The sequence below is a fragment of the Thunnus albacares genome, chromosome 3, assembly GCF_914725855.1.
Source record: "Thunnus albacares chromosome 3, fThuAlb1.1, whole genome shotgun sequence".
NCBI classification, from domain to species: Eukaryota; Metazoa; Chordata; class Actinopteri; order Scombriformes; family Scombridae; genus Thunnus; species Thunnus albacares.
In genome coordinates this window covers 12,916,825-12,941,391 of record NC_058108.1, presented here as the reverse complement: position 1 = coordinate 12,941,391, position 24,567 = coordinate 12,916,825, and the positions used below count along the sequence as shown (strand labels likewise).

Genomic DNA, 24,567 nt, shown 5'->3' with positions numbered 1-24,567 from the left:
ACAGGAAGGATGTTTCATGCCTTTATTAGGATCAAAAAAAATATTTACAGCTCACATACAGTAGCAGTCAATTATTTAACCGATTGGGGAGTCACAAAAGTAATTGGTAGAGATGTTTGGATAAGAGATGTGAGTGGGAGGGGAAACAGAGCAGTGTATGTAGGAAGAAGAGTTAATCCACCGGCACCGGCAGGTCCTGGTAGTTGTTGACCTCTGGACTGCAGTGATTGATCTCAGGTTGTTCCCCGTTGAGCTCAGCGTATTCTACTGAACCCTGCTGACACACAGAGCACACCCATTAAGCACTGTCACAGCTAATTAAGACATAGTGCACGCAATGCAAAGCAGTTCACACTGAAGCACACATCAATGCTGCCACTAAGTACTACATTTAAACCCTCTCAGAACACAAAATAAGTTTAACAAAATCGAACAAAAGCATTTTCTGTGGCCTCTGGTAAAATATGCACGACAGAATTCCCTCTGCATGTGTTAAAATCTGATTATAAGCTGTATCTTCATCCATCTCCCCAAACACTTAAGTGCCAACCCTTATTTTTCATGGTGCAAAAACTAACAACACTCTCCAAGAGGATGCTCTGTATTTTTTTCTCCCAAAACACAAACTGCAAATTGTCAGTTCAACATCAACTTCCTGAGGAGCAGACAAACCATAATAAGGGTAGATATTTAACTGAGGCTACTGTCAGACCAAACCGCACAATCTGTCATCAAGATGATACACTGATGAGAGAGTCAACTGCTTTTAGATCATGATGTCACATCCATAGTTTATTATTTCAAATTCCTCTGTTTAGCTGACTCTAACACCATGTAGGGACAAAGAGTGCAGTTAGGAACAGTGGTGATTAAGGCAAGCTGGGGGACAGTGTGCTGGCTGAGATGGCCCTGGAGGTAATTTGACTGGGCCAAAGCGCTGATCTGACTGGCTGATAGGGAAGGAAGCCCCGGCCCAAATGCCTTTGTTCTTTTCTGGAAACTTTGACGGCCATTTCCCTCTCGCTCTGGATTATTGGCCTTGCAGAGAGTCACTGTGATCAGGAGGGAACGAGGCAGGCAAAGCAGGGACATGAGGATAGTTTTAGTAATTGTACAAGTAACATACATGAGTAATGAGACTATTAAAAACTTGCTATTTGACTTTTCATGTGGTTAATGTGGAATGTAAGGTTTATTTCAACTTGAAAATTGAGATTTGGTCATACTAATTCTCTCGACTACACAGAGAATAAATTAAAAAATAAAACCAGTGTTAAGGTTCAACTAGAGCAGCATTTCCTGAAGAAAATGTATGTGATTGCTGGAAGTACTGATTCTGACTGGCATCATTTTCAGATGTCTATAATCAGTTATAGATCAGTTATATAATATATAATAATTATAGATGCAATAGGATTGAATGGGAACTTAAAAACACATAATATATGCATGAGTCTTTAAAACATTATGGTGTATAACTCAAAGTGCATATATAATAGATTGGTGTCCATATACTTTAATGCATTATATAACTCATAATGATATATACAGTTGATTAGTGTGTCATACCGAGCATTGTGACATATCAATACAATGTATGTTTATAGGATTGTTTTTAAAACTTAACTACATCACAGCACTCATCTATAAAAAAAAATAAGTATGATTTGACACAGCATCCAACTGTAGAAGATGCAAATCAAATTTGTCTTTAAAAATAATGTTTTTCAGGGATATCTCATTAACTATGCAAATTTTTCAGAAAACACAGGAAACTGCACCAAATTATGCACATGCAGATATATTGATGGTACATGTCGTGTAAACGATTCTCAAGTTACAGGTGACAAACAAAGCAAGGAAGAAGTACTGTAAGCATGACAAACATGAGTGCGATAGCAGCTTATTACTCACATAGTCATGATGGTCAGCAGCACCTGTAGGGAAAAGCATCACAGGTTAGGTATGTGTGTGTTGGATGTGTGCCCTCTTCACTCACTGGCTGACCTCAGTGTTATTAATTAGTCATTTGACAGTTGTGACGACATGGCTGGCCTTGATGATTCACTTGTTCCTCCTTCGCAGAGGCCTTTGTTTCACCCCAGAGAGAAGGAGAAGTCTGTCACTGTCGTCTGAATCAATATTTAGAATATTCTCTCTCACTCTTACAGATGCTATCTCTCAACAACTTACGATTCTTTTGCCCCTGTTGAACAGGAAACATTAGGAGTCCGATAGACTGCTTGATAGAAACATCAGCATTTAGGTGCTGTTCTAATAACAGGAAGTTCCTGCCAGTAGTAACAGGATATAGTCACTGTTCTGTAGCTGGCCTTGCTAAACTCTCCTTCCATTAGAAATACAAGTTCTCACCTTGGAAATAATATTTATTATGATCAAGAAGTTTCTCTAATACCACCAGGTTGCAGTAAATTATTTAAAGCTACATTCATTTATTTTTTTGCCACTTGAGGGCAGTGCAATAAGCTGAAAACACAACATTTGTATATCATCTTATAAAGTTTATGTGGCAAACAAGTTAGCAAACAGTTGCCTATTTACACAAACAACAGGAACAGAGTGACATTAAATCCATTGGGTGTGTTTCTGATCACCCAAGTCAAATTTAATTTTCACTCTCTGTTTGGCTCTGTTTTGTTTTCAACAAACTCCTGACATAAATATCGGGTTCTTTAGCTTCTAAACACTCTACAATGTTCATCAGCTAGTCGCTAACTTTGTCTGTTTTCTGTTTGGTGCTGGGCAGGTAGTGTACAGTGGGTTTATCAGAGCTTTTTTTGCTAAAAATAGCTACCTGCTGCAGCTGGAAATGACTCTGATGAGAGCCGTGAGAGTGAACCAAAACAATAATGTTGTGGGCCATAAAACAAAGAAAAACAAAACAAAACAAAACAAAAAAAACAAAACTGGAAGATGCTCAAACGTTCAACAGAGCTGAAGGGAAGTGCAGAATTGGGCAATATTTTCTGTGAGTTCATCATTTTAAGTGACATCTTTCATATTACACACAGTCATTTTTTACAGTGTTGATGTGAAAATATTAATCAGTGCAGCTTTAAAGATTTAAACTCACCATGTGGAGCGTTTTGGAGCTCGCTGTACACAGTGTCTGTGCCTTTTCTCAGCGGAACTGTTAATGTAAAAATCAACACATTAGCCTGCTTGAACTTCCAAAGACAAAGTTTACATTGCAACTGTAGATACTGTTTGTTTGATATATCATTAACATAAACCTAAAAATAGATGGACAATTGTCACATTCTGTAACTGCTGTCTCCAGCACATCGGGACCTCGAGCACAGGAGCATAACGAAGAAGGGGCTGGTATCATAAACCAGCCCGGCAATTAGCTCAACCCTTCCTGTTTATAAGGTCTGCAACGGTTCTGGAAATCCCAGCAGTTACAACAACCTGGAGATGTCTTAATTATGGGTAATTAGGCTCCTCCCAGGAAGTGTTGGTCTGTCTTATCAACTATTAAGGAATGTTGGCAAAGCAGGAAAAAATGGTTTTAGCAAGGAGATGTGCAATGGAAAGGGAGATAGTGCAGGATGGTTAAAAAATAGGGGATACAAAGTTATCAAAGTAATGTGAGTGAGTAATGAGTTTGAAGGATGAGAAATAAAGCAGGCAGACAGTGTGTTTTTTATGGTGTGTGTAAGCGGTTTACCTTTGGCAGAATCTGCTGCCCGGGGATGCACTACCTCAGTGTACTCCACATCAGGCTCGTTGGACACCATGCTGGTCTCCTCGTCATTGGCTGTTTCGAGCACAACAAACAAAATTCTCTATGAAACACACTAAATAGTCAACTGCATGATTATTTTATTGTAATGAAGATAATGTTTCCTTAAGCATAAAAGTTCATTCTTGACAATGAAAGTAGTAGTTTGACAAAAAGAACTTTCAACCATATAACACGCTTCGGACTTTGAGTTCATGTTTGTTTCTGAGGTCAGAAATGAACTTTCCTGCTTTACTTTTCAGCCAACAGTATGTCCTGAAAGTACTATAGATGAAAATTATAAGTTACAGAGCTTGCAGGTTAATAGATTCAACTCCATGCCAGCTGGTCAAACTCTATCCACTGATGAAGACTGTGTGATACAGTTGAAAGCTCTGGAAAAAGCTAGTAGGTGGAACTTGAGTTGGGATTGTTGTATTCTACGGATTTTAGTGGTGCATTGAAATAGTTTGACTATAGTTTGACTGGTTTAGGAACATCTTACACTTAAAGACAGACTAACTTTTGAAAGAAGAAATAACACATTCTGTTTCTTAGTTTAGCTTATAGTGGCTAATGTTAGCTAATGTAAGCAATCTTTAAATAAATACTGCTGTGTTATTGACGTTACTGACTGTTTGCTGACTTTATGACTCTTTTCTACTTGTGTAACTGTTACACTACATTTTACCATTCACCGTTATTCCATACATATCACTTGAGGACACAGTGAAGCTATCCAGCAAAAGTTACATAGGCTTTAAGGAAGTTTTAACCTTTTTTTTTTTAAAGAAGAAAGATTAAAACTCTCTGAGGTTAGATGCTCAGTTTCAGGTCAACCCATGTAAATATACATTCTTTCATGTCACTGTTAGGTATTTTAAGTAAAAGCATTGAGCAAAAGCTGATTGACAAGCCCAGCTCACCTTCTTCAGGTGGTCGCTCGCTCCACACACTGGTGACTGCTTTGTCCACTCTCACTATGAGACACAGGAAGACAGACGTGTACATAAGGCATCTGACAAATACAACCCACTGTAATGTACTTGTACAGAATCTGCAACAATGAGAACAAATAAAAACATACCTCAACAGGTAATTAACTGTAACTGTAAAATCATGAATTACAGAGCCGCAGGTTTGAATATCACCTGACATCTAGGTGATGTGTTTGAATACCTTTTTAAGGAATAGTTTGACATTTTTGGAAATACACTTATTTGCTTTCCCAGAGTTAGATGGGAAGACCAACATCACTCGCATGTCTGTCCAGTAAATATGAAGTGAGAGCCGGCTCACTTTATGCTAGCTTAGCTTAGCATAAAGACTGGAAACAAGGGAAAACAGCTAGCTTGGCTCTGCCTGCAAGTTAACATGTAATATCTTGTTAGTTTAATCTAGTTTTAAAAGTAATTTTGGTTTTAAGGGGAATTATGTGCAGAACTACTTGTTGGCCAGGAGCAGCAACTTCATCTGCTGGTTGCTTGGCAAGTTACTACGCCTGGCAAAGGAATAGTCCTGAATGTAAAGTAACCCCCAGTGAAACCACAAATAGTATTAAAAATTAAGGAACTTATTTTTACTTTCGGACAGAGCCAAGTTAGCCGTTTCCCTTTGTTTCCAGTGTTTACACTAAGCTAACCAAACCAAACCAAACCAAACCAAAACAAACTCTCTCCCGGCTGTAACTTCATATATAATGGACAGATATGAGAGTGGCATTGATCTTCTCATCTAGCTCTCAGCAAGAAAGCTAATTTCCAAAAAATGTCAAACTATTCCTTTAATATTTTCAGATTTTATTCTGTTCTAAAGGTAGTAATGGAGAGATAAAAGACATGTATTTGTGGCATATCTCCACATTTTGGCCTCATAGTGTTGAATTTATTGCTCCCAACAAAACAAAAAACAAAATCAGTAAAGGAGCTGATTTTAAAGTCTTCATCTCATATACACACACATCTTCCACTGCCTTGAGCACAATAGGCTGTTAATTCAGCAGCGACTGCACAGTATGTTCTGGCAAAACAACTTCCATTGCAATTTCCTGGTTGGTAATGTAATCTCACACAGAGCTCAACCAAGTCTTATGTGATTAATTTCCTCCACCTGCTGCATGCATTCAAACTTGCCTGGCCTGAAACAAAATAAGCCCTATCCACCCCGACACTACCAGTTTTATCAACAGTCACCCCCCCCCCCCCCCCCCCCCCCCCCCCCCCCCAACCTGTTCTGTGCCAACTTAGGAAGTTTCTTGCAGACTCTATTGTTTCAACTTCTAAAGGAAGTCTCTGTTGTGCATTCCTTTTTAGAGAATGAATCGACTTAATGTTATGTTGGAATTCTCACTTTGGACCCGTGCTGGTATGATAACACCATCCAGAGCCCATAATAAAACATTCATACATGCATCATAATAATACACATTCTTGCACTTAGCAGTTTTTGCACTTCAAAAGTTTTCAGCATATGAATTTAGCCTCAGATGCAACAGCTGGAGCAAAATGAATGGTAATGACACGCTTCTAAATAAAACCAACTTCTTTATTCTACAAGTGTCTCTTTCAGACAGTCAAGGGATCAACCAAAAATATATACACACATTTCCTGTGATGGTGATAAAAATGTATATACAAATCAAACATTCACCAACTCCTTTTAAAGATGCTTATCAGACAAACAGAGCAGTTGCAACATTTAGAGGACATGCAATCGCACAGACATGGCGAACGAAGAAACAAAGGACAAAGACAGTAATGTTAAGTATAAAATCAAAGGCCATCTAGATTGCAGGAGGAGGGGAGAGGGAGCAGCGGGTGCTGGTTCATTTTTTGGTTGTAACACGCCCCTCCTTTTCACTAAGAAATCCCATCTATGAAGAGAATGTCCAAATCCTACAACACTTGGCGTGACAAGCACGATTACTGCCTTGTGTGTTCCTTTTGATTTTTTGCTCTCAGTCTTTTATTAGAACTTCCTTTTCTCTGAAAGTTTTTTAAAAATTGAATTCAAGTCCCTCCCACATCAGGGTGTCTCTACACTGTGGCTGGAATACTGTAGCTGCTCCTGTTGCTGATGTCAGCGGGAAGCGACGCCACGCTATCTCGCGTCCCATTGGTCACTCTCCCCTCCATGCCATCATAGTGCGGCGCTGCGTCTGGAAGAAGATGATAATGGGCGCTCTAAGCAGTTTGCAACACTTGACAGTCAAAGCCATGTTCTATGATTTTACTATTTAAGCAGCTTCTTCCTGCATAACACTTGCTTGTACCTTGTAGAGTTTACTTCCTACCGCAACTGTGTTCTAACAACATCCTACTTCTCCTGCCTCCGGAATACACACACGAACACAAACACAATGTACATGCAAAATGTCAGAGACAGACGAAGACAATGCACTCAAACACACAGACATGATAATGTGCTTGCATGTAAACAGGATATCTACAGCAACATGGACAGTTACATAAACAAAAGTAGCCAGGTTACAACAATATGACCCCTGCATGCATATTAGAACATGGATCATGGAAGTGAGTATGACTACTAAACAAAACATGCTATAACTGTTGAGGCAAAAGAAATGACCTATGGCTGTTAAAGTAATGACTGATGAGGACAGTCAGTAGTAGGCTACACAGGAGAATAGTAAAACCAAGCTACCTGTGGCTGCTTTATAAACCTCTGTGTCGTGGGTTAGATTCAATCTTAAAGAGTCATCTGATTTAGGGCTCGAAGGCTTTCTGAGAAATGGTGAAAATAAAGTCAACTCTGGCAGCAGTAAAATCAAGCAGATATCTATTAAATGCCAAATGATCTAAAGCAGAAAAACTATTTTAAAAAATTCTGACACAAACTAATAATGCACCTAAACAACTATACTTGAGGTTTTGCATGTTGTAGCCTATGAAAGGTGGTGTCACTCTGGTGGCAGCCTCTTGCTGCAGGTACCCTGTGGAGTTTTCTTTGAAACAAAGTTTTGTTTACATTCAGTGTTTCTCACCAAAACACACTATGCATTGTGCACTATGTCATGTTTAGCACATGGGGCTTAAATGTGTTGAATGCATTTCCTTCCTTTTAAAATATTTGTAAAGCAATCTTTTTAAACCTACATTTTTTACATTCATGTTTGCTAGCTTGCAGTCATCTTCTTCCTTCCATTTTGCTGAGGCGTGGCTACTTTTCTTGGCACATTACCACCAAATGCTGTAGCGTGAAACCATTGGTAGGAATGTGTAGCGTCAGTGTATACCTTTCTTTATGCATGAGATACAAACAAAGCAAGGCCCAATTATCAAAACATTGCTCCATAGCGCTACTAGTGGTCAAAGAAATTAACAGGGTACCTTTAATATCTGAGTATTCTTGCACTTTTTTGTGTTTTTCTTCACTTTTATTCTGCCAAACAACTATTTTTTCATATTACATACCAGACATACTCTATATCTACTTTCCTTACATTATTAATATGCAGTATAACACTGAGCAGTACCATTGTACAATGTATATTCAATACATATAAGGGATTAAATTATGATCCCACTTTTAGTCTCTATTCTGATATTTTGATCTATTTCAGATATTGCACATTATTTGGCTTTTTCAGATTTGATTTAGTTTCTTATTTATCTCATTTGACTTTGTGATTTATGAGTGACTTGGGTGTTCTGACACTGAAATTGCCTTTAGGAATGAATTAAATACGTACCGATCTATCACAAACCTCACATTCTTTACATTACTGCTGACAATTTTAGGTTAGGTTATTTACAACCACTCAAATTTGAGAGCTGGCTGCCAACCAGTAACCTTCTTAGCTAAAGTTATACTTCAAGATGTCCATATTTGCTTATTGTTTGTCCTACAGGTCTGGTTTTCTGACAAGTTGTTCTTATTTACACAACTTATCAATGAGACATATTTCAAAAGCTGTCTCTCAATGGGCTCAAACATGCAAAACAACAAGTATGGTTCTATAGTAAGTCTATAAATAATAGGAAATAATAGGAAAACAAAACACTGTCATAGACCATCAGCCATCTTAGCCAGCTAATAAAACTAGATACACTGTCACCTCTCTACAATATCTGTCATATTCAGAGGAAGCAAGGAGTCGAGCCAACTCACACTGACAATTCAGCAGCTGCTTCTCTTTTACCTATAATAAAAGAGGAGAGGTGAGAAGAGCAGGAAGAAGGAGGAGGAGGAAGGTTGGTTTTCATACATAGTTAGATATAAGAGGCCTGAGTTGCTGGAGGACTGTAGGTCTCTCTACCTCTCTTGGATCTGAAGCACAGCACAAGTACCACCACCAGCACCGAGACCACCAGCAGACAGAACCCCCCGATCAAAGCTTTCTTCCACGTTGCCAGGTTAACTATGGAGAGAGAGAGACACACAGAGAGAAGAGAGAGTCAGTGACAAACAAAAACACAAGGAGGAAGTAGGATAATGAAAAACAGGACAGTATGACAAAGGCTGCTTAAGAGGAGAGAGGCGAAGGAGCAGAGTGAAAAACAGGGTTGAAAAGAAATGAAAAAAAGAAACAAAGAATAATGTGATACCACAAACTGATGTCTATAGTTCACCAACTCCTGTGTAACTGCATTGAATATCTGCTGATGTGATATGATGTTAAAGCTACAGTATGTATGTTCTTTCTTATATCTTTTTTGTTGAAATATGCTTCAAAGCATATCTTAATGTGGAGAGGTGTTCTGTGACTCGGGCTCATTGAACAGCTCGGCAGCAGTACAGAGATATTCCCTTCTTAAGGTTTTAAGTGAGCCTCGCCCTTCTAGCCAATTAGAGAAGGCCAAAGTCATGGGTGGGAGCTCACAGCTGTCAATGAATACATTAACATACTTCTGGCCTACTACTCCTCTTGTATCGACGCTCCATGTTAGCATTAGCCTCTGGAAGATGCTGCTATAGCTTACTCACAGGCTCCAGATACCTTCATTAGTTGAATCTAAGAGCTCCTTTACTTCCAGTCACTGCAGAGAAATCAATACCTCAGGTGCATGCTATAAGCAGGTGCAGGTGAGGGGCTGGTGGAGTGCAACAGAGCAGGGAGAGGGAGGGGAAGGAGGAACGCAGAGGTTTGGTTTAGAGTCTTATGCTAGTGTATTTCCAAAACCTGCATAGTGTAGCTTTAACTATTTTATGTTTGTGCAGTTATGTGAAGAATTAGAAACTCAATCACTGGAGTGTCCCTTATGTTTAATGTTGACTATAAAATAAAAAAGCAGACATTGCAGTGCCAGGACTTTCAAGGACTATTCAGACTGAACACTCTGTAAGTGGCACCAATTTAGTAAAGATGAGTCCATATGAGTTGAAAATGTTTCAGCATGAGTGAAAAATCCACCCTTATCCTGAGGTTATATGACTGTTTCATGAAGAGACGCAAAAAAGGGTTTGGAGGAAAATACCAGGAAGAACTGGACTTCCTGGTAAGTTTTGAGATCAGTGTGAGTCTGAGCTGAGATACACACACACACACACACACACACACACACACACACACACATACACAGAGTCAGTCAGTGCAATGGTAGCTAGTGGTAAAGGCTTCACACTAGATCTTGTATGGATGAAAAGCATTGCTACACTGACATATTACGGGTTGAAAACTCTGTTGAATCTTTGATGACGGCCTACATCACATCTAAGTGTGATCATGTGTGATCTGTTGTAATTGTGGCCACACCCAGCTGTGATTTGCTGCACAGGGTTGGTCACATGGATGTATAAAGAGAACTAGATACAGCGCCGGAGGCAGGGCCCCATTCATTCCTATGAAAGTTGCTCAATGGCGCATGAAGCCAAAAAAGTTCAACTTCTTCCTCATTGCTTCCGCATCTGTGGGGCCCATAGAGCAATTGCACTGGTGACTTTCGCCGGCTGAGTCGGCTACTTCCAGTTTTGCCCTTCGGCTAAACTTGAATGGGGATAAAACAATTCAATCGTGTGGCTCTTCTAGGCTTTTGAAATGTGATCAGACTGAATAGATCAAATTCTCACAGTGAGACAAGTCATTTTGTGGGGGTGTGACGCTGTATTTGTATCCGCTGATTTACAGACGTGTCTTTGACAATGTAAGTCTATGGGAAAAAGTCTTTTTGGGCCAGTGTGCATCACGTGACATAATTACATGGTTTGGCCGCTATGTCAAATTTGCTTTAAAGCCCAGGCCTCTTCCTGTATCCAGTTCTCTTTATACATCCATGGTTAGTCATCTCTCGTTAGCTTGGAGCGCAAGCAAGATTGTCTACCTGGGAGCAGTTAGTCTTTAAAGTGAGGTAATGAAATTGCTGTGTTCAATCTGAACACATTTTTAAAAAACTCTCCCTGGATTATTTTATTTTGTTTTTTACTTTTGCTTTTGTTTTGTGTAGATGCTGAACTTGATTCTCACCACATCCATGAAAAATGTGCTAGCCGACTGAGCGTCTGGAGCTTAACTATCTTTCTCTACTTTTAGTTTAAAGCTATTTTTTGCAAGCCTGTTTTGATAGGGATGTTAGACATGAAAGATCAGAGACCACAGAAGCGCTGGGTTCCCTACAAAGTGTGTATACCCCTCAGTCTTACCCTCTATGTCGACCAACTCGCTGTGGACAGCATTGTTGCCGTGGTTGACGGCCTCACAGTAGTAGGTGCCGCTGTGCTGTTTGGTCAACCCGAAGACCTGGTAGTTTGTGTGATTGTCGTTGGAGGTGGTGATGTGCAGCGGCTGTTTGTTTCCAACACGGTACCACTTAAAGGTTACCGGCGGGGTGCCTTGGGTACCACATATCAAATAAAGATCATCTCCCTCAGAGATTTCGGGCAAGGGGGGGATGACGGTCAGAGTCGGCCTCGAAACAGGCACTGGGAGAAAAAAAAACATATTTATAAACAGATTTTAACTTCATTTTCATTAATTAAATTATATGATTAAAGGGTGTCTGTAAGTGTTTTTTCAGGGTTATTGTTACTGTGCAAAACTGCATGCAGTAACCCATTGACTGATTTGAATATATTGTCCAGTGTTGATGAGGCAAATCAAAAACATAGTAATCAGATTTGAATATTTACCTATGACAGTAGCGTTGAGTTTTTCACTGACCAGGCTTTTCTTGTGACTATTCTTTGCCTCGCACGTATACTTGCTTATTTCATCAGTATGGGTGACGGTGACTGTGAAGAGCGCTTTTTGACTGGGCAGCTTGACGCTGATGGTGCTCAGTTGGCTTTTGTCCTTCAGCAAGGTGTAGTTTATTGGCAGGCTGCCATTGTCCGACTTACAGAGTATCTTGAAGGGCTGTTTGAGGACCACCTTGTCAACCACCGAGATATTTGGATTGGAGACAGGAACTGAAGAGGAGAAAGAGAAAAGTAAAGTGGGGGCAAATCCTATGAAGCAAAAACAAAAGCTCTTTTCAAGCATGAAATATGTAATCTAACCTGTATGCTTTTTGTGTGTTTTGTCTGTCCATCTGATTAATGTAAATCCAATTTACATGTAAATTCAAAACCTTTTAGCTCGGTCTTTGGTCTCCAACAACTCCTGAGGGAAAAATCTGTTTCTTTAGCTGCTAATGCTCAGCTATGTTCACCAGCTAGTTGCTAACTGTGTCTTCCTGTTTGGTGCTAGACAGGTAGAGTACAATGGAGTTTTAGAGCTTTTCCCACTAAAAATAATTGCCTGCTGCTTCTAAGATAACAAAAACAGTTGTTTTGCAGACCAGAAATCAAAACAATGAGCTGACAGATACTAAAATCCCAGCAGAGCTGAGATGAACTGCAATTGGTTTATATTGTAATTCTCTGTGGGTGTGTCACTATGAGTGACCCCTTTTACATTACACAAAGTCATTGGATCCATTGTTAATATATACATATATACTGATTATAGCACCTTTAAGTTGGAATTAATTTGTATTTGCTCATTTGCTTAAAGCATTTTCTGTATACTAAGTCATACATCCATGCAGTTGGCATGAATAAAAACTGAAAATATAGAGAGATGGTCTAATTACTACAAGGGTTTTTTAAACCTCTTTTTCCTGAACTGTGAGGGGAAAATAATTTTTACAGTCTGATCTGACATGAGAGGAATCTCCTCAACAACTTACAATTGGCTTGTTAGCAGTGTCTTGTGGTTTACTAAACAGATTATTTTATAAGAGATATGAGGCCAACATGTCAAATTGCTGACACTTGAGCTTGAGTCCACTGTTAATCTGTTTCTTACATTTTGCATCTGAAAGAGGCAAGCAAGCTCACCTTTAGGACGAACAGTCAGGGTGTTACTGTGTTTCACGATGCCCTTGGCTCGAGCTATGCAGGTATAGTTCAAATCATGCAGCAGGGCCCGGCCAGAAAATTCCCCAACTTTGTTTTCGCTCAGTGCGTTTTCGGATGGATCCAGAGAGTATATCAACTCTTCCCTGCGGAGTTTTTCAGAGGCAAAGCTTTCACTTTTGCAGGTTAGTGTCATATAGTCCTTTTGAAAGACTTCAGCAGGAGACATGGTGAGAATGGGCACTGAAAACAGCTCTGTGAATAGAAAAAAAGTCCAAGTCATTACATAAGAAACACCTATAGACATCAGTACTTTTAAGATGAAAAGCATGATATCAGAGGTGAAACACAGGTTTACTCACCTGTCACTGAAATCGTCTTCGTGGCAACTTTCACTACATTTCCCATCACTAATCTGCACTCAAACTCCCCTGAGTTCTTTGCCAGTGCGGTCATGTTGTGGCTGACTTTGGTTTCAGTGCTTTCACTGCGGAGAAGTTGGGTCCCCTGGCTCAAGAACAGTTGGATACTTTGAGAGCTATGCTGAGATTTTATGATGGTGCACAAGATGTCGAGTCTGTCTCCTTCATAGATCTTGTACGTAGGGGAAATGTCCAAATCCAGTGTGATGGGATACTCTGTGGAGACAAAGTCAATGGAGAGAAAGTCCTGAGGCGGGTCTGATGCTTTAAAAAGTAAAGAAAGATCAAAACTCTACTTACCTTTGACTGAAATGTGGACAGTGTTGCTATCTTTGGACTTGAAGGAGTCTGGCATCACGAGGACAGTGTAGGCACAGTGAACTTTGTGGATGCCAACGCTGTTGAAGCGAAGCTTCACCTCAGTCTGGTTGGAGTTGACCTTCTTCTCCAGGATCTCTTTGGAGTCTTCGTAGAAGTAGAAAATGATGGAGCCTGTCTCACCAGGTGCCATGCACCTGGCTGTTACCTCCTCCCCCTCACTGACCACACCCGTGTTAAGGTGGACCTCTGGTTCTGACAGGCCTAGAGACCCAAATGCAAAGGAATATGCTCAAATTGTAAGCATAAGTGCAATAAAGCTTGTAAAAGCAGATGGAAATGAAACACCGTCATCTTCTGCCAATGTTGAATAAATTCTCCTGCTTGCTGTTGCTCCCAGACACATCATTCCAGTCACATAAAATTTAAATTTATTTCATGATCATGCAAACATTTGGAATCAAGCCTTCACTAGTTTCACTATTATGGCTAGTAATGTTTGTGTAAAGGCAAAACTCCATAGATCTGTTTTTCTTGCACCAGATTCCATTAAAATTTTAATACCTTTTTAGGAATATTCTGCAGACAGATGTTTAAACTGTTTTAAACTGTTGTGGTATTTTTAAAATAAAATTGCTCCCAATTGTAGCCTATTAACTTCATCTGATCACATTCAAATTCATGTAAACTTGTCAAACTGCTATTAATAACATCCAGATAGACAAACGAACCTGTTACTGTGAGTTTCTTAAAATCGCTGATCATCTTTTTGTCCTCAATGGTGATCTGGCACTTATATTTGCCGGTGTTGGAGACTCTGGCCTCGGGCAGTCGGTACAGAAGATCCTCCGAGGTGCTGGAGGTCTTGGTGTAGACTTCCTCCCCGTCCTTGTATATGGTGTAATGACGACTCAGTGGCTCCTGCCCTGAGCTGCTGACAACGGCCTGGCATTTCAGTATCACACTGGTGTCTCGAATGACATCAGCACTGGGCTCGATGAATAGGGTGATGCCTTTTATTGTGAATACTGGGGAGTGAGTTTAAAAAATGTATTAGCAATTAGCTGATTTACAAGGTAAGCTACTACACTGAAAAAGAGTAGGCAGTTTACTTTGAACCTAAAGGTTGAACTTATTCATTTGATCTCAGACTGAAAGCTTTATGTAAAAGCTACTTAATTAAGTGAATCTTAAGTTTAGATTTTTTTGTAGTAGCGTACAATTTCCTCTATTTCAATGGTGTTTCCTTCTCTATATTTACACAAGAACAATTCTGACACAGGATGGAAACTTCTAACCGTCACACATCAATGTGAGATAATTTGACTTCGGAACACAATCGTGAACATGTCTGAACAGCTCAGTGGAGATCATTAAGTGGGACATTTCAATCAAACACTATGAAACCTTTATTTTGCATTATTAATTTATTTCTTATTTTTCAAAACAGGTTACAGTGTAATATTAATATTAAAATGACAGTCAGTGCACATTGTTCATTATGTAAGAAAAGATGTTTTGTTGATATTTGGTAGAAACCTAAATTACATACTGTCGCTAAAGTGTAGAACCTTACGCGTACAACATTTGATCTTGTTAAAAGTCTGTGCAGTTATGTTGAGATACAAAACAAGTGAGTTTAATGGTTTCCCTGATGAGGCAAGACTTTGTTTGTTATGTGTTTAAGGTGAGGTTGAAGATGTCCATGTCCATGTTTTATTGCTTTTTATATTCAAGGAACAATTTGACATTTGGGGGAAATACACTTATTAGCTTTCTTACCAAGAGTTAGATATGAAGTTCAGTCTGTCATCTATAGAGCTTTGGCGGCGACACAGGCTAGCTGTTTCCACTTCTTATGCTAAGCTAAGCTAGCTTCAAATTTACTGTACAAACATAACAATGGTATCAATCTTCTTATCTAACTCTCAGCAAAAAAGCTACTAAATATACTTCCCAAAAAGTATTACTTTAAGGGCTAGACTATATCTTTTAGTAAAATGTCTCTCATTATGTTGTCTGATTTGATGATTATTTAAATTTTTTTTTGAATTAATTTATTTTTTTTATTTGTATAGACTGGGAGAGGAAACAAAGTCCTTTGATAGTGATGTAATGTTATATCTAAAATGTTCTTTTCTGTCAAAATCTTCACCACTGCAACGTTAATCTTGGTTTGTAAGTCCATGTGGGCTGACACAGTAAAAAAAGTAGACTTATTGCTTCATTTGAAAGTAAGCTTGTAGACGATTTTCTAAGTTGTGATTTTTGTTGCTTTTTTCCATTTTGTATTCATTGGCTCTTGTGGATGTTGAAGTCCTTTCTTGACCTCTCTATGAGTCTATATGTACATCTTGATTCCCCTTTGTTACATTTGTCCTGTACTGAGTATATATACAGTATATGTCATTCAGATGTCCAGACAAAGACAAGCTGTGCTAAAATACTTGTGATGGAGTTCTGAGTGTGTGACTTTCCCCTCCTTCCTTTGAGGTTTAACATCCACAAATTATGCATTACCTTGTTAGGCGGAGATTTCTGAACCTCGCTTTGCATAGAAGTGGATTGAATAGAATTTCCTTTTAATCACTCCCCATTCAAATCAACACTGGCATATTTATAATGACGCCCACTGACATTTTTCATTTCTGTTGCCTTAAAATTGGGTTCTGCTTAGCAGGAAGCAGGTGTGTTACCATGGAATCATTGACAGCATCCTATGAGACTCATACAAGAAACAATGCTCTCATGCATCACTGCTAATGTCTTTGGTAGCGTTCTGATGTTACAAAGCAACAACAATGTCACAGTAGATAAGGAAGAGTGCTTTCTATCTGCAGCTGGAGCTGATGAAAACAGCCCCGATGCTTTTGGAGAACCATTTTGAGCAGCTTGTTTGGCGATCAGAGGAAAAGGACTGGGTGAGACCTGATATGTGACTGCATGTTTTGCCATCCTGACCCACCTGATACACTAACCAGATTTATGATTTCTGTATCCACAGTCTCCTGTATACTATCTATATCACATCTTGGCCACAACTTGTTATCAGGAAATTAAAGCCTCGGTCTGGACAACAACAAGCCACTGTCTTGTCTTCCTAACACAATTTAAAGTCTTGTAATAACCTGCATCAGCCCTCATGAGTCACTCATTTCATATTTCTGAAGAAACTTTTTCAATCTATTCATGGTTATTAATCATGTTTTTTTTCAGGATGCTTTTCAATTCTCAGCCTCATTGTCTCTGGTTTAATAACAGCAGTCGAACTGCATCGTTCACACGGCCACATATGAACGTTTTGATAATCACTTGCACCAATCCCAAAGCCACGAATCAGCTCAAATGCTCATGTGGTTTGCAGGAACGAACAGCTGAAAACTAATGAATGATTTACAGGAGATACGTGTTCATGTTCACAAATGTTGAAGAGACTGTCCAAGACTAAGACTAAAAGCAACATTTTGTCTTTTAGGATACACTTTTTATTTCTGATGCTCATGTTATCTGCATCCAGAGAGTAGGGCACTTTCAAGTAACTTTTAGTGACAACAGCTTACTTTTCCGCAGTGTAACCAGAAACAAAAAGCATCTGTACGTGCACATCAAGCCTCGCCACCAAATCACCCATATGGTCGAGTATTAGACAACAGGCTGCTGTTGTGACTTCAGAGTGGGGTGTTGTGGGGCAGTAAACAAACCAGGAGAACAAAAAAAAGGGCAGGAAAAGCACTTTGTTAGACAAACAGGCCACTCGGGAGACCTATCACCATCTCAGAGCCTGCTGAATCTGGCCCACACCCAACATCATTCAGCAGGATCTGGCAGGCCTGATGATGAGAAAAATCAGGCGTGCAGAGCAGAGATTTGCTATGGGCCCTTGATACATAGTGTGAGTCATACTGAGCACTGGCTGCATCCATATAACATGGCTGAGACCAAAGATATAAGAGATACAGTGGGGATTTAAGGGTGGATATGAAGCTAAAAATAAAAAATTTTTCTCATTTGGGAAAATAGCTCAATAAACACTTGCATCGACCTTTCAAAGGCTTTTGATACAGTTAACCATCATATTTTATTTTTAAAAGTTGCATAAATATGGTTTTCATGATACTACATACAAATGGTTAAAAAGTTTTGTCTCCAACAGAAAATAGTGTGTTTGTGTTAAAGGTTGCTTGTTACTCTGTGGGGTTCCACAGGGGTCCAATAATGGACCCCTGTGGAACCATTATTATTCTTTATTTATCTATATTAATGATTTGTCCAATGTCTCAAATATCCTTTCTCCTATAATCTTTGCAGATGACACAACCCTAGTTCTCTCTAATGTTGGTTTAACTGCCTACGCTACATGGTTCAGATTAAATAAACTATCTTTGAATATAAAAATCTAACTTTATCATTTTCAGTGGCAAAAAATCATGTTCTAAAGATTTATCTAAAATCACAATTGAGTCTGTTGACATGCCTCAAGTGTCAACTACAAGATTCTTGGGAATTATTGTTGATGAGAGTTTGACTTGGAGAGGTCAAACTGACCGGGTTAGCAGAAAAATAAATTAATCTATTGGTATAATAAGGAGGGTTAGTCATCTTGTCACCACACACTGTCTCTACTCTTCATTACAGTCTAATTCTGTCATATTGTAATATAGTTTGGGTAAGTACTTTTCCTACTACTCCACAAAATGTTGATCCTTCAGAAATGTTTTGTTAGGATTGCAACTCGATCAGTCACACATCTCATCTGCTTCTCCATTTCAGAAACTCCATATTCTTACTATTTATAACATCAGTATTTCTCAAATATGTGTTTTAATTTATAAGATACATTCAAGTGAAGGGAATATTCCTGAGCAGTCTCAGACTTACTTAAAAGCAAATTCACAATCCATTCTTACTCAACTTGTCAATCTTCAGATTTTGATCCTCCTAAATTTCTCACTTGCAGAGGTCAAATTTCGATAAGATTTAGGGATACCAAATTATGGAATGGCTTTTCCCACTTTTAACTGCTGTTTTGTAACTGCTTTTCTCCGTGTATTTTTGTCCACTTATCCTTGTTTTATCTGTTTCACCCATAGTGACGTATAGTGATGTATCATAAACAGGTGTATAAACGAATATCCCCCTCACAAACACATGCATGCGCTCATGCACATACACACTTTTGTTTTTATTTTTGTTTTTATTATTGTTGTTGTTATTATATATATATTGTTACTATTAGTTTTCTATCACTTTTAAGTAGTCATAATATTTTCTATAACATTTTGAAATTTTAACATTTTTTTGGATGGAGGCTTCAAATAAGCCCACTGATTTTCTGCTTCTCCCTGCACTGTATATAATTTGTTCTTTGTCATTTTTGTGTATTTAAAAAAAAAAAACAAAAAAAAAACTAAACTATGAAATTTCCTTTTCACCTCTTTATCAGAGCCGCCTATAACATTCTGCTTGACAGAGAAACCACAAAAACACAATAATCAAATCCACAAAGCCACTTAAAATATGGGTTTTACTTCCAACCTAGATTTGCTAATTTTCCTGCAGCTCCATAACACGACCTAATGCCTTCCATCACCAACTGCCTTGAGAGGACAGGGAGGCGTGTGACACTGCTCACCAACACGTTCCCAACGCTTCCTACCACAACTTTTCCACTGTACCACACACTCGCCATCAGAAAGCTCTGATAACAAACAGGACTGTTTCCACTGACTCATACTGAGTGAATGTTTTAGTGTTTGACAGCTGATTGAAGAGTGTTCACACTGAAAAGTGCTCAACAGAACAATAACTTTGCACATATGGAAAGTAAAGCGATGAGTCGGTGGTCTAATCAGTAAACTGTCTCTATGCAGGTTGTCTTAACCTTAATCCAGAACACATTATACTTACATGCCTGCGCGTCCACCACTCTCCATGGATGGAAGTCTTGGAACAAGATAAGAAAAGCACCAGATTAGAGACAAATCTATCAACCATCTCCTCAAAAAGAAATCCAAAGAGATCCTAAAACAGCAGGTAAAAGAGCAGGAGTCTTACAGCTGGACAGGAGCGTGGAGGTGAGCAGTAGTAGGAGGCCCATCCTGTTGAGGAACACTGCCGACTGTCCTGTAAGTTAACGGACTTGTGACTAGGCTGGTTGATGGGCGGTGGGCAGATGTGGAACTGGTGGGTGGGAGCTGATACTAAGGTGGTGCTCTACTACAGCCACTCAGTGGTGAGCGAGTGGTGGCGGTTATCACCCCGAGCAGCCGTCGGCTTGGCTTAATTTGACAGGAAGTGAGTGTTGTTTCCTCAGGATGTTCGTGCCGCCCGGTTCTTTGCTGTTGTGGAATGTTCTCCTCTGGTCTCCTACATGTATGCGTGTGTATGTGTGTGTGAATCAGTAGTCACAATAATGTTGTATTGCTTGGGGTGCAGTAGTCAGGCCTTTGACCTCTGGCCTTGGCTGGCAGGGCCTGAGCAGGTAGAGAGAAGAACAAGAGCAAGACAACACTCTTTGTGTAGCAAAGCCCATTTCCTGAGATGAAGATAATCGTTTGGCTCAGCTACTGAAAACTGTTTCCTCTGACATAAATCTCAGCCTGGCTCTTACAGGACACAAATAGGTGGAACTACTTTCACTGGTACACACACTTTCCATCATGATTTACCCAATGAAGAAACAATCAGTGGAACGTCATTTTTGACTTCAAAGATTTGATTCAATTCCAAAAGTGACAGTTTTCTGGTCTTTGGAGGGACTATTGAGTCTGTGGAAACTATGCCTTCTGTGGCTCTAGAGGAGCTTTGTCGAGTCTGAAAATAATAAAAATAATCCTGATAATGCAACATTTTTGGATCTTGACTCATACTAACGACTTCTCCAATTTTGACTGTTCTTTTAAAAACTAGTCACACCCAACTTTATGGAGGTTTAAAACTATCTCACTTAGTACCCTTTAATTTTTTTTCATCTTAAATAGGGCTGCAACTAATGGTTGAAATGATTTTTTAAAAAGTAGTAAAAGTAATAAAAAATGTAAGGTAAAAATCTACACAAATTCTACACCACTACTTAAATTTCAAGATCATTTCAATTTTGTCTTGTTAATTTGGTTGTTGAGAGCACAACCAAAGCACATTCTCAACTTCAAAGATGATATTCAATACGGTGTACTTGACTGTTCCCAACAGAATCTTATGAAGACTATTAAATTCACAGTATTGATGTTTTTGAGAAAACGTAGTGCTCTAATGCAGCTAGACACGTCTTAATACTTGAAATGATTTCTTGAAATATTCAGTATTCCTGATAAGTTAATTATTTTTCTATTTTAGAAATATTAAATTAGTCCACAAATCATAATCTGCTTTTCTATAAAGACTAATGTGTCTCATACATGAAACGTTAAAGTTGACACGAGTTAAAACTCAAAAACATGTAAAATGTCAAAAACAAAACAAAATCAGGTGTTGTATTTGGTTTATTTCATCGATTTCATCTCCTGTCTTATAAACCACAGTCAGCAAAGCAGTCTAAAGTCACAGAGACAAACCTGATTGTTTTCATTTTTCCTTTCTTACTACTTTGTTAAAGTCTCTTCTTTTTCTCCAGGTCTAAAATCTTAAAACTCAAAGCAGGATACTTAGAGATGAATGTGATTCTGGGCAATGCTTTTGGCTGAGCCGGTGAAGCAGTTGAGGCCTGCTAAACCACGGAGAGCACTACAGCTCAGTGACTGGGTGATAGTGGGGACTGATACTGTAGTCGCTTATATGGACTTCATGGCATGTGTTTCCAGTTCATTTTCAGTCCACAAGTCCGTTCCTTCTGCGGGGAAAAGCAAAGCTTGGGACATCTGATGCAGAGGGGTGAGGTGGGCGCGGCAGGAAAGAAAGGAGGGGGCATGATAGAAGGGGGTGTGGCGGGAAAGACTTCAGTGCAAAGTGTGTGTGTGTATGAGTGTGTGAGACTAAGGCCATCCCCATTCTCTTCCCTTCATCTCACTGAGGCCAAAGCAAACAAAATGCTAGCAGAATTAAAAACACAAAATTACAAAACAGAAAGAGAGTTATGATTTAAAAAAAAGGTTAAATAAGCAAAGCTGCAGCCCCAGAGAAGAGGCACGTCAATGGTGATAATGCACAAAAACAGGCATCTTTACCAAACTGCACCACGATCTCTGGAGTGACACTCGGCCAGGTCATGTGACCGACCTCGCCTGTCCATCATGCTGCGGACACCGGGAGGCTGGCAGTTGCTCGACAGTGGTTTGAGGTGGTTGAGGTACCTGAGCGAGATTTAGGACACTGACTAAAACCTGATACAGTGGGCATGTACAGGTACAGAGTTAAAGAGAGTGCCACAGGTCTGATGCCACCCTTGAACATGCAACACGCTTTATGCCTCCAACTTTGTTAAAGAAAATCAAACCGAACACCTCTGGCAATAAAAACAAAATAAAAACTCAAAGACAGGAAAAAAACAAACCTTACAGAAGGTTTCATCAAAATGAAAAACAGTCCCAACAGTGGGGCGGCAGGTGATCCCTGGTGCAATGAGTCACATGGCCTAAAGTACTCTAAATCTACAATACCGTGTGCTCAAAGGGTGTCTTTGACAGTCTAGACATATGAAAGCTGCCTCACTGTGGTTAGGTAAGCTATCAGGGTCAACTTCTATTTATGTATTCAGGAGCCAGAAAAAGATGTGAGCTACGGGAGAGCTGTACTTGACTGGCACACAAGGGGAAAAACAAACAAAACATGTGCTTTTGGGACCAGTGTCATCATGTCACATTGGCCATAACTTGAATTGCTTTTCTCACCCTCTTTTGATTCCACATTGGGAGGATTTGGACGTTCTGATTAGCAGAAAGTTTAGACAATCACAGGAAGATCAATTTAATTGATATATTTCCTGTCACTGATGTGAGCTGCACTGATGGGGTAAACACGCACCCATCTGGTACTCTAAGAACACAAAAAGAAACTCAGAGGAATTACACTGCTGTGAATGGAAATGGGTGTGTTTGTATTGCTGTAGTGAGGCACCTCTGGGTGCTGGGGGACAATCACAACCGTCTCAACGGCATATGATACTGCTATTGCCTTCGATCTGAAACACTATTTTCTATCTGAAAAGTCGGGGGAGGAGCTTGAAGCTGACTCATGGGAGGTCTTTATTGCTTTGCAGGGCAGATAGGCAGGTGCTGCAGGCTCCTTGTAGGATTGGATGGGAGTTGAGTTTAGCTTTTACCGCTCTACTTCTCCTCTCACTGTGCTAGATAGAAGGGTATGTATCATCCATAGGGCAATGAAGATTTTCCCTTAAGCTATAAGTTAAACAAATAAACCAACAAAAAAAACCCCTCTGAGCCACAACAAGGGGGCTTTCATGGAAAATATGATTATGTTTGGCACGCTGGGGTCAAGAAAGCAGGGAGGAGAGTCCTAGCATGGTAGCAGGCGTATTTTTTGGGGCATCACTTAAGTCCAAGGCTATAAAGTCCCACTGTGGGGCTCATCTGTGCTATAGTCCACTTTAACACACACACACACAGGCACGCACAAACAAACACTCATCATGTCTGCCTTGTTGACATGTCAGGCAAAAATGACCACAGTCCAATCTCTGGGTACGTCTTGCCAGCGGTGTAGCGGAGTAGCAAAACTGTGTGTCCTTTGACCGAGAGTCAGTCTTTAAAATGAATTCATAAACACACTGGGGTCCAGCAGAGGGCAAGTCCGTATTTCTTGCACCAGTGAATGTGTTTTAACAGTGTGTGTTGTCCTCTGGATGACCCCTCTGTCGCCACATCTGGTTGGGGGGGGTTGTCACAGTTCGTTCAGGTAGTGAAGCTCGCTGCGTGGCGAGGAAGAGCCCCAGTGATCGGTGGGTACCACTTCTTTAAAATAGAACCTCTCTTCTTCTGTATATGCTATTTAAATATACACACTCCTCAGCACAGCCAAGTCTACAATCATTAGCTTCATAATAAGAATATGAATAAACAATGAGAATAATAATAATAATAATAATATATATAGTCGTTCGTAGCATGAGTTTTTGTCAGCAGCCATCACTAGAACATTCAGGGTGGTAATTGCATATGTACAACAAAAACGTCATTTACATCCCGGCGCTCGAGGCTCAGGGTCAGAAGTCATATGTGGTGGTTTTGGTAGGAAGAGGGGGCGAGGGGGGGTTGATGAATGCTGGTGTGTTATCTGAGCCTCTTCTCTGCTGAATAGATGGACATGTAGTAGTCGTTGCTGCCTACCGCCAGGTGGGGCTGGAGGGAGACAAAGAAAAGGAAACAAGGGAGATTAGACAGTCATGACTTACTACATGAGAATTGATGAGTGTGTTCATAGAAACTGAGCAGAGGAAAGGTCTCATGTTTAAACTGTAACAAACACAATGCGTTGACAGTATACCAATAATGATACAATTCATGTTGTATTTCCTTCACATATACAGTGGTAATCTAATAAAGCTCTAAGGCCAGCTAATGTAGTGATATAAAGTTAGCTAATGCTTGCCTTAGTGGTAAAAGACAGCTAAAGTAAAAGACAGTGAAGGTTCCTGCACAGAGAAGCGATTGCGATTGACATGCCGGTTTGAACCTGGAAGATTTCTCACACAATTCAACTCCTACATTTATGATCGGAGTAAAGTTAAAGTTACCAACATTCACAGAACACTGAGGTACTTGTATCTCAGATTATACACAGGAGTGGTGCCGAGGAGTGCTTGTAGCTAAACAGCTGCCAGCAGATGACTGCACA

General features: G+C 39.7%; 2 protein-coding genes across 17 annotated transcripts in view; both read right to left on the bottom strand.

The window, feature by feature from the left end:
* Positions 1-8: 8 nt before the first annotated feature.
* pecam1b (platelet and endothelial cell adhesion molecule 1b) lies at positions 9-20,022 on the bottom strand. Of its 14 annotated transcripts, none has more exons than XM_044346472.1 (16): positions 19,834-20,022; positions 19,687-19,722; positions 14,511-14,807; positions 13,762-14,043; positions 13,402-13,677; positions 13,022-13,294; positions 11,831-12,109; positions 11,345-11,623; positions 9,024-9,125; positions 8,876-8,906; positions 7,409-7,488; positions 4,672-4,725; positions 3,692-3,784; positions 3,095-3,151; positions 1,915-1,937; positions 9-274 (listed from the first exon to the last, which is right to left on the bottom strand). In XM_044346472.1, exons 1-16 carry the CDS (start codon positions 19,874-19,876, stop codon positions 173-175), a joined length of 2,307 nt encoding a protein of 768 aa, XP_044202407.1. In that variant the 5' UTR covers positions 19,877-20,022; the 3' UTR covers positions 9-172. The 14 variants fall into 14 exon arrangements, 12 of the variants coding, with proteins under 12 accessions (XP_044202407.1, XP_044202409.1, XP_044202410.1 ...); XM_044346474.1 differs by having other exon boundaries at positions 3,692-3,781; XR_006402821.1 differs by lacking the exon at positions 7,409-7,488 and having other exon boundaries at positions 3,692-3,781; positions 19,834-20,020.
* Positions 20,023-21,242: 1,220 nt separating this feature from the next.
* rptor (regulatory associated protein of MTOR, complex 1) overlaps positions 21,243-24,567 on the bottom strand; it is a 179,034-nt gene continuing 175,709 nt past the window's right edge. For all 3 annotated transcript variants that reach the window (XM_044346469.1, XM_044346470.1, XM_044346471.1), the window contains one exon: positions 21,243-24,071. In XM_044346469.1, coding sequence (XP_044202404.1) covers positions 24,003-24,071 — 69 coding nt within the window. In that variant the 3' untranslated portion in view covers positions 21,243-24,002. The remainder of the gene's footprint in view (positions 24,072-24,567) is intronic.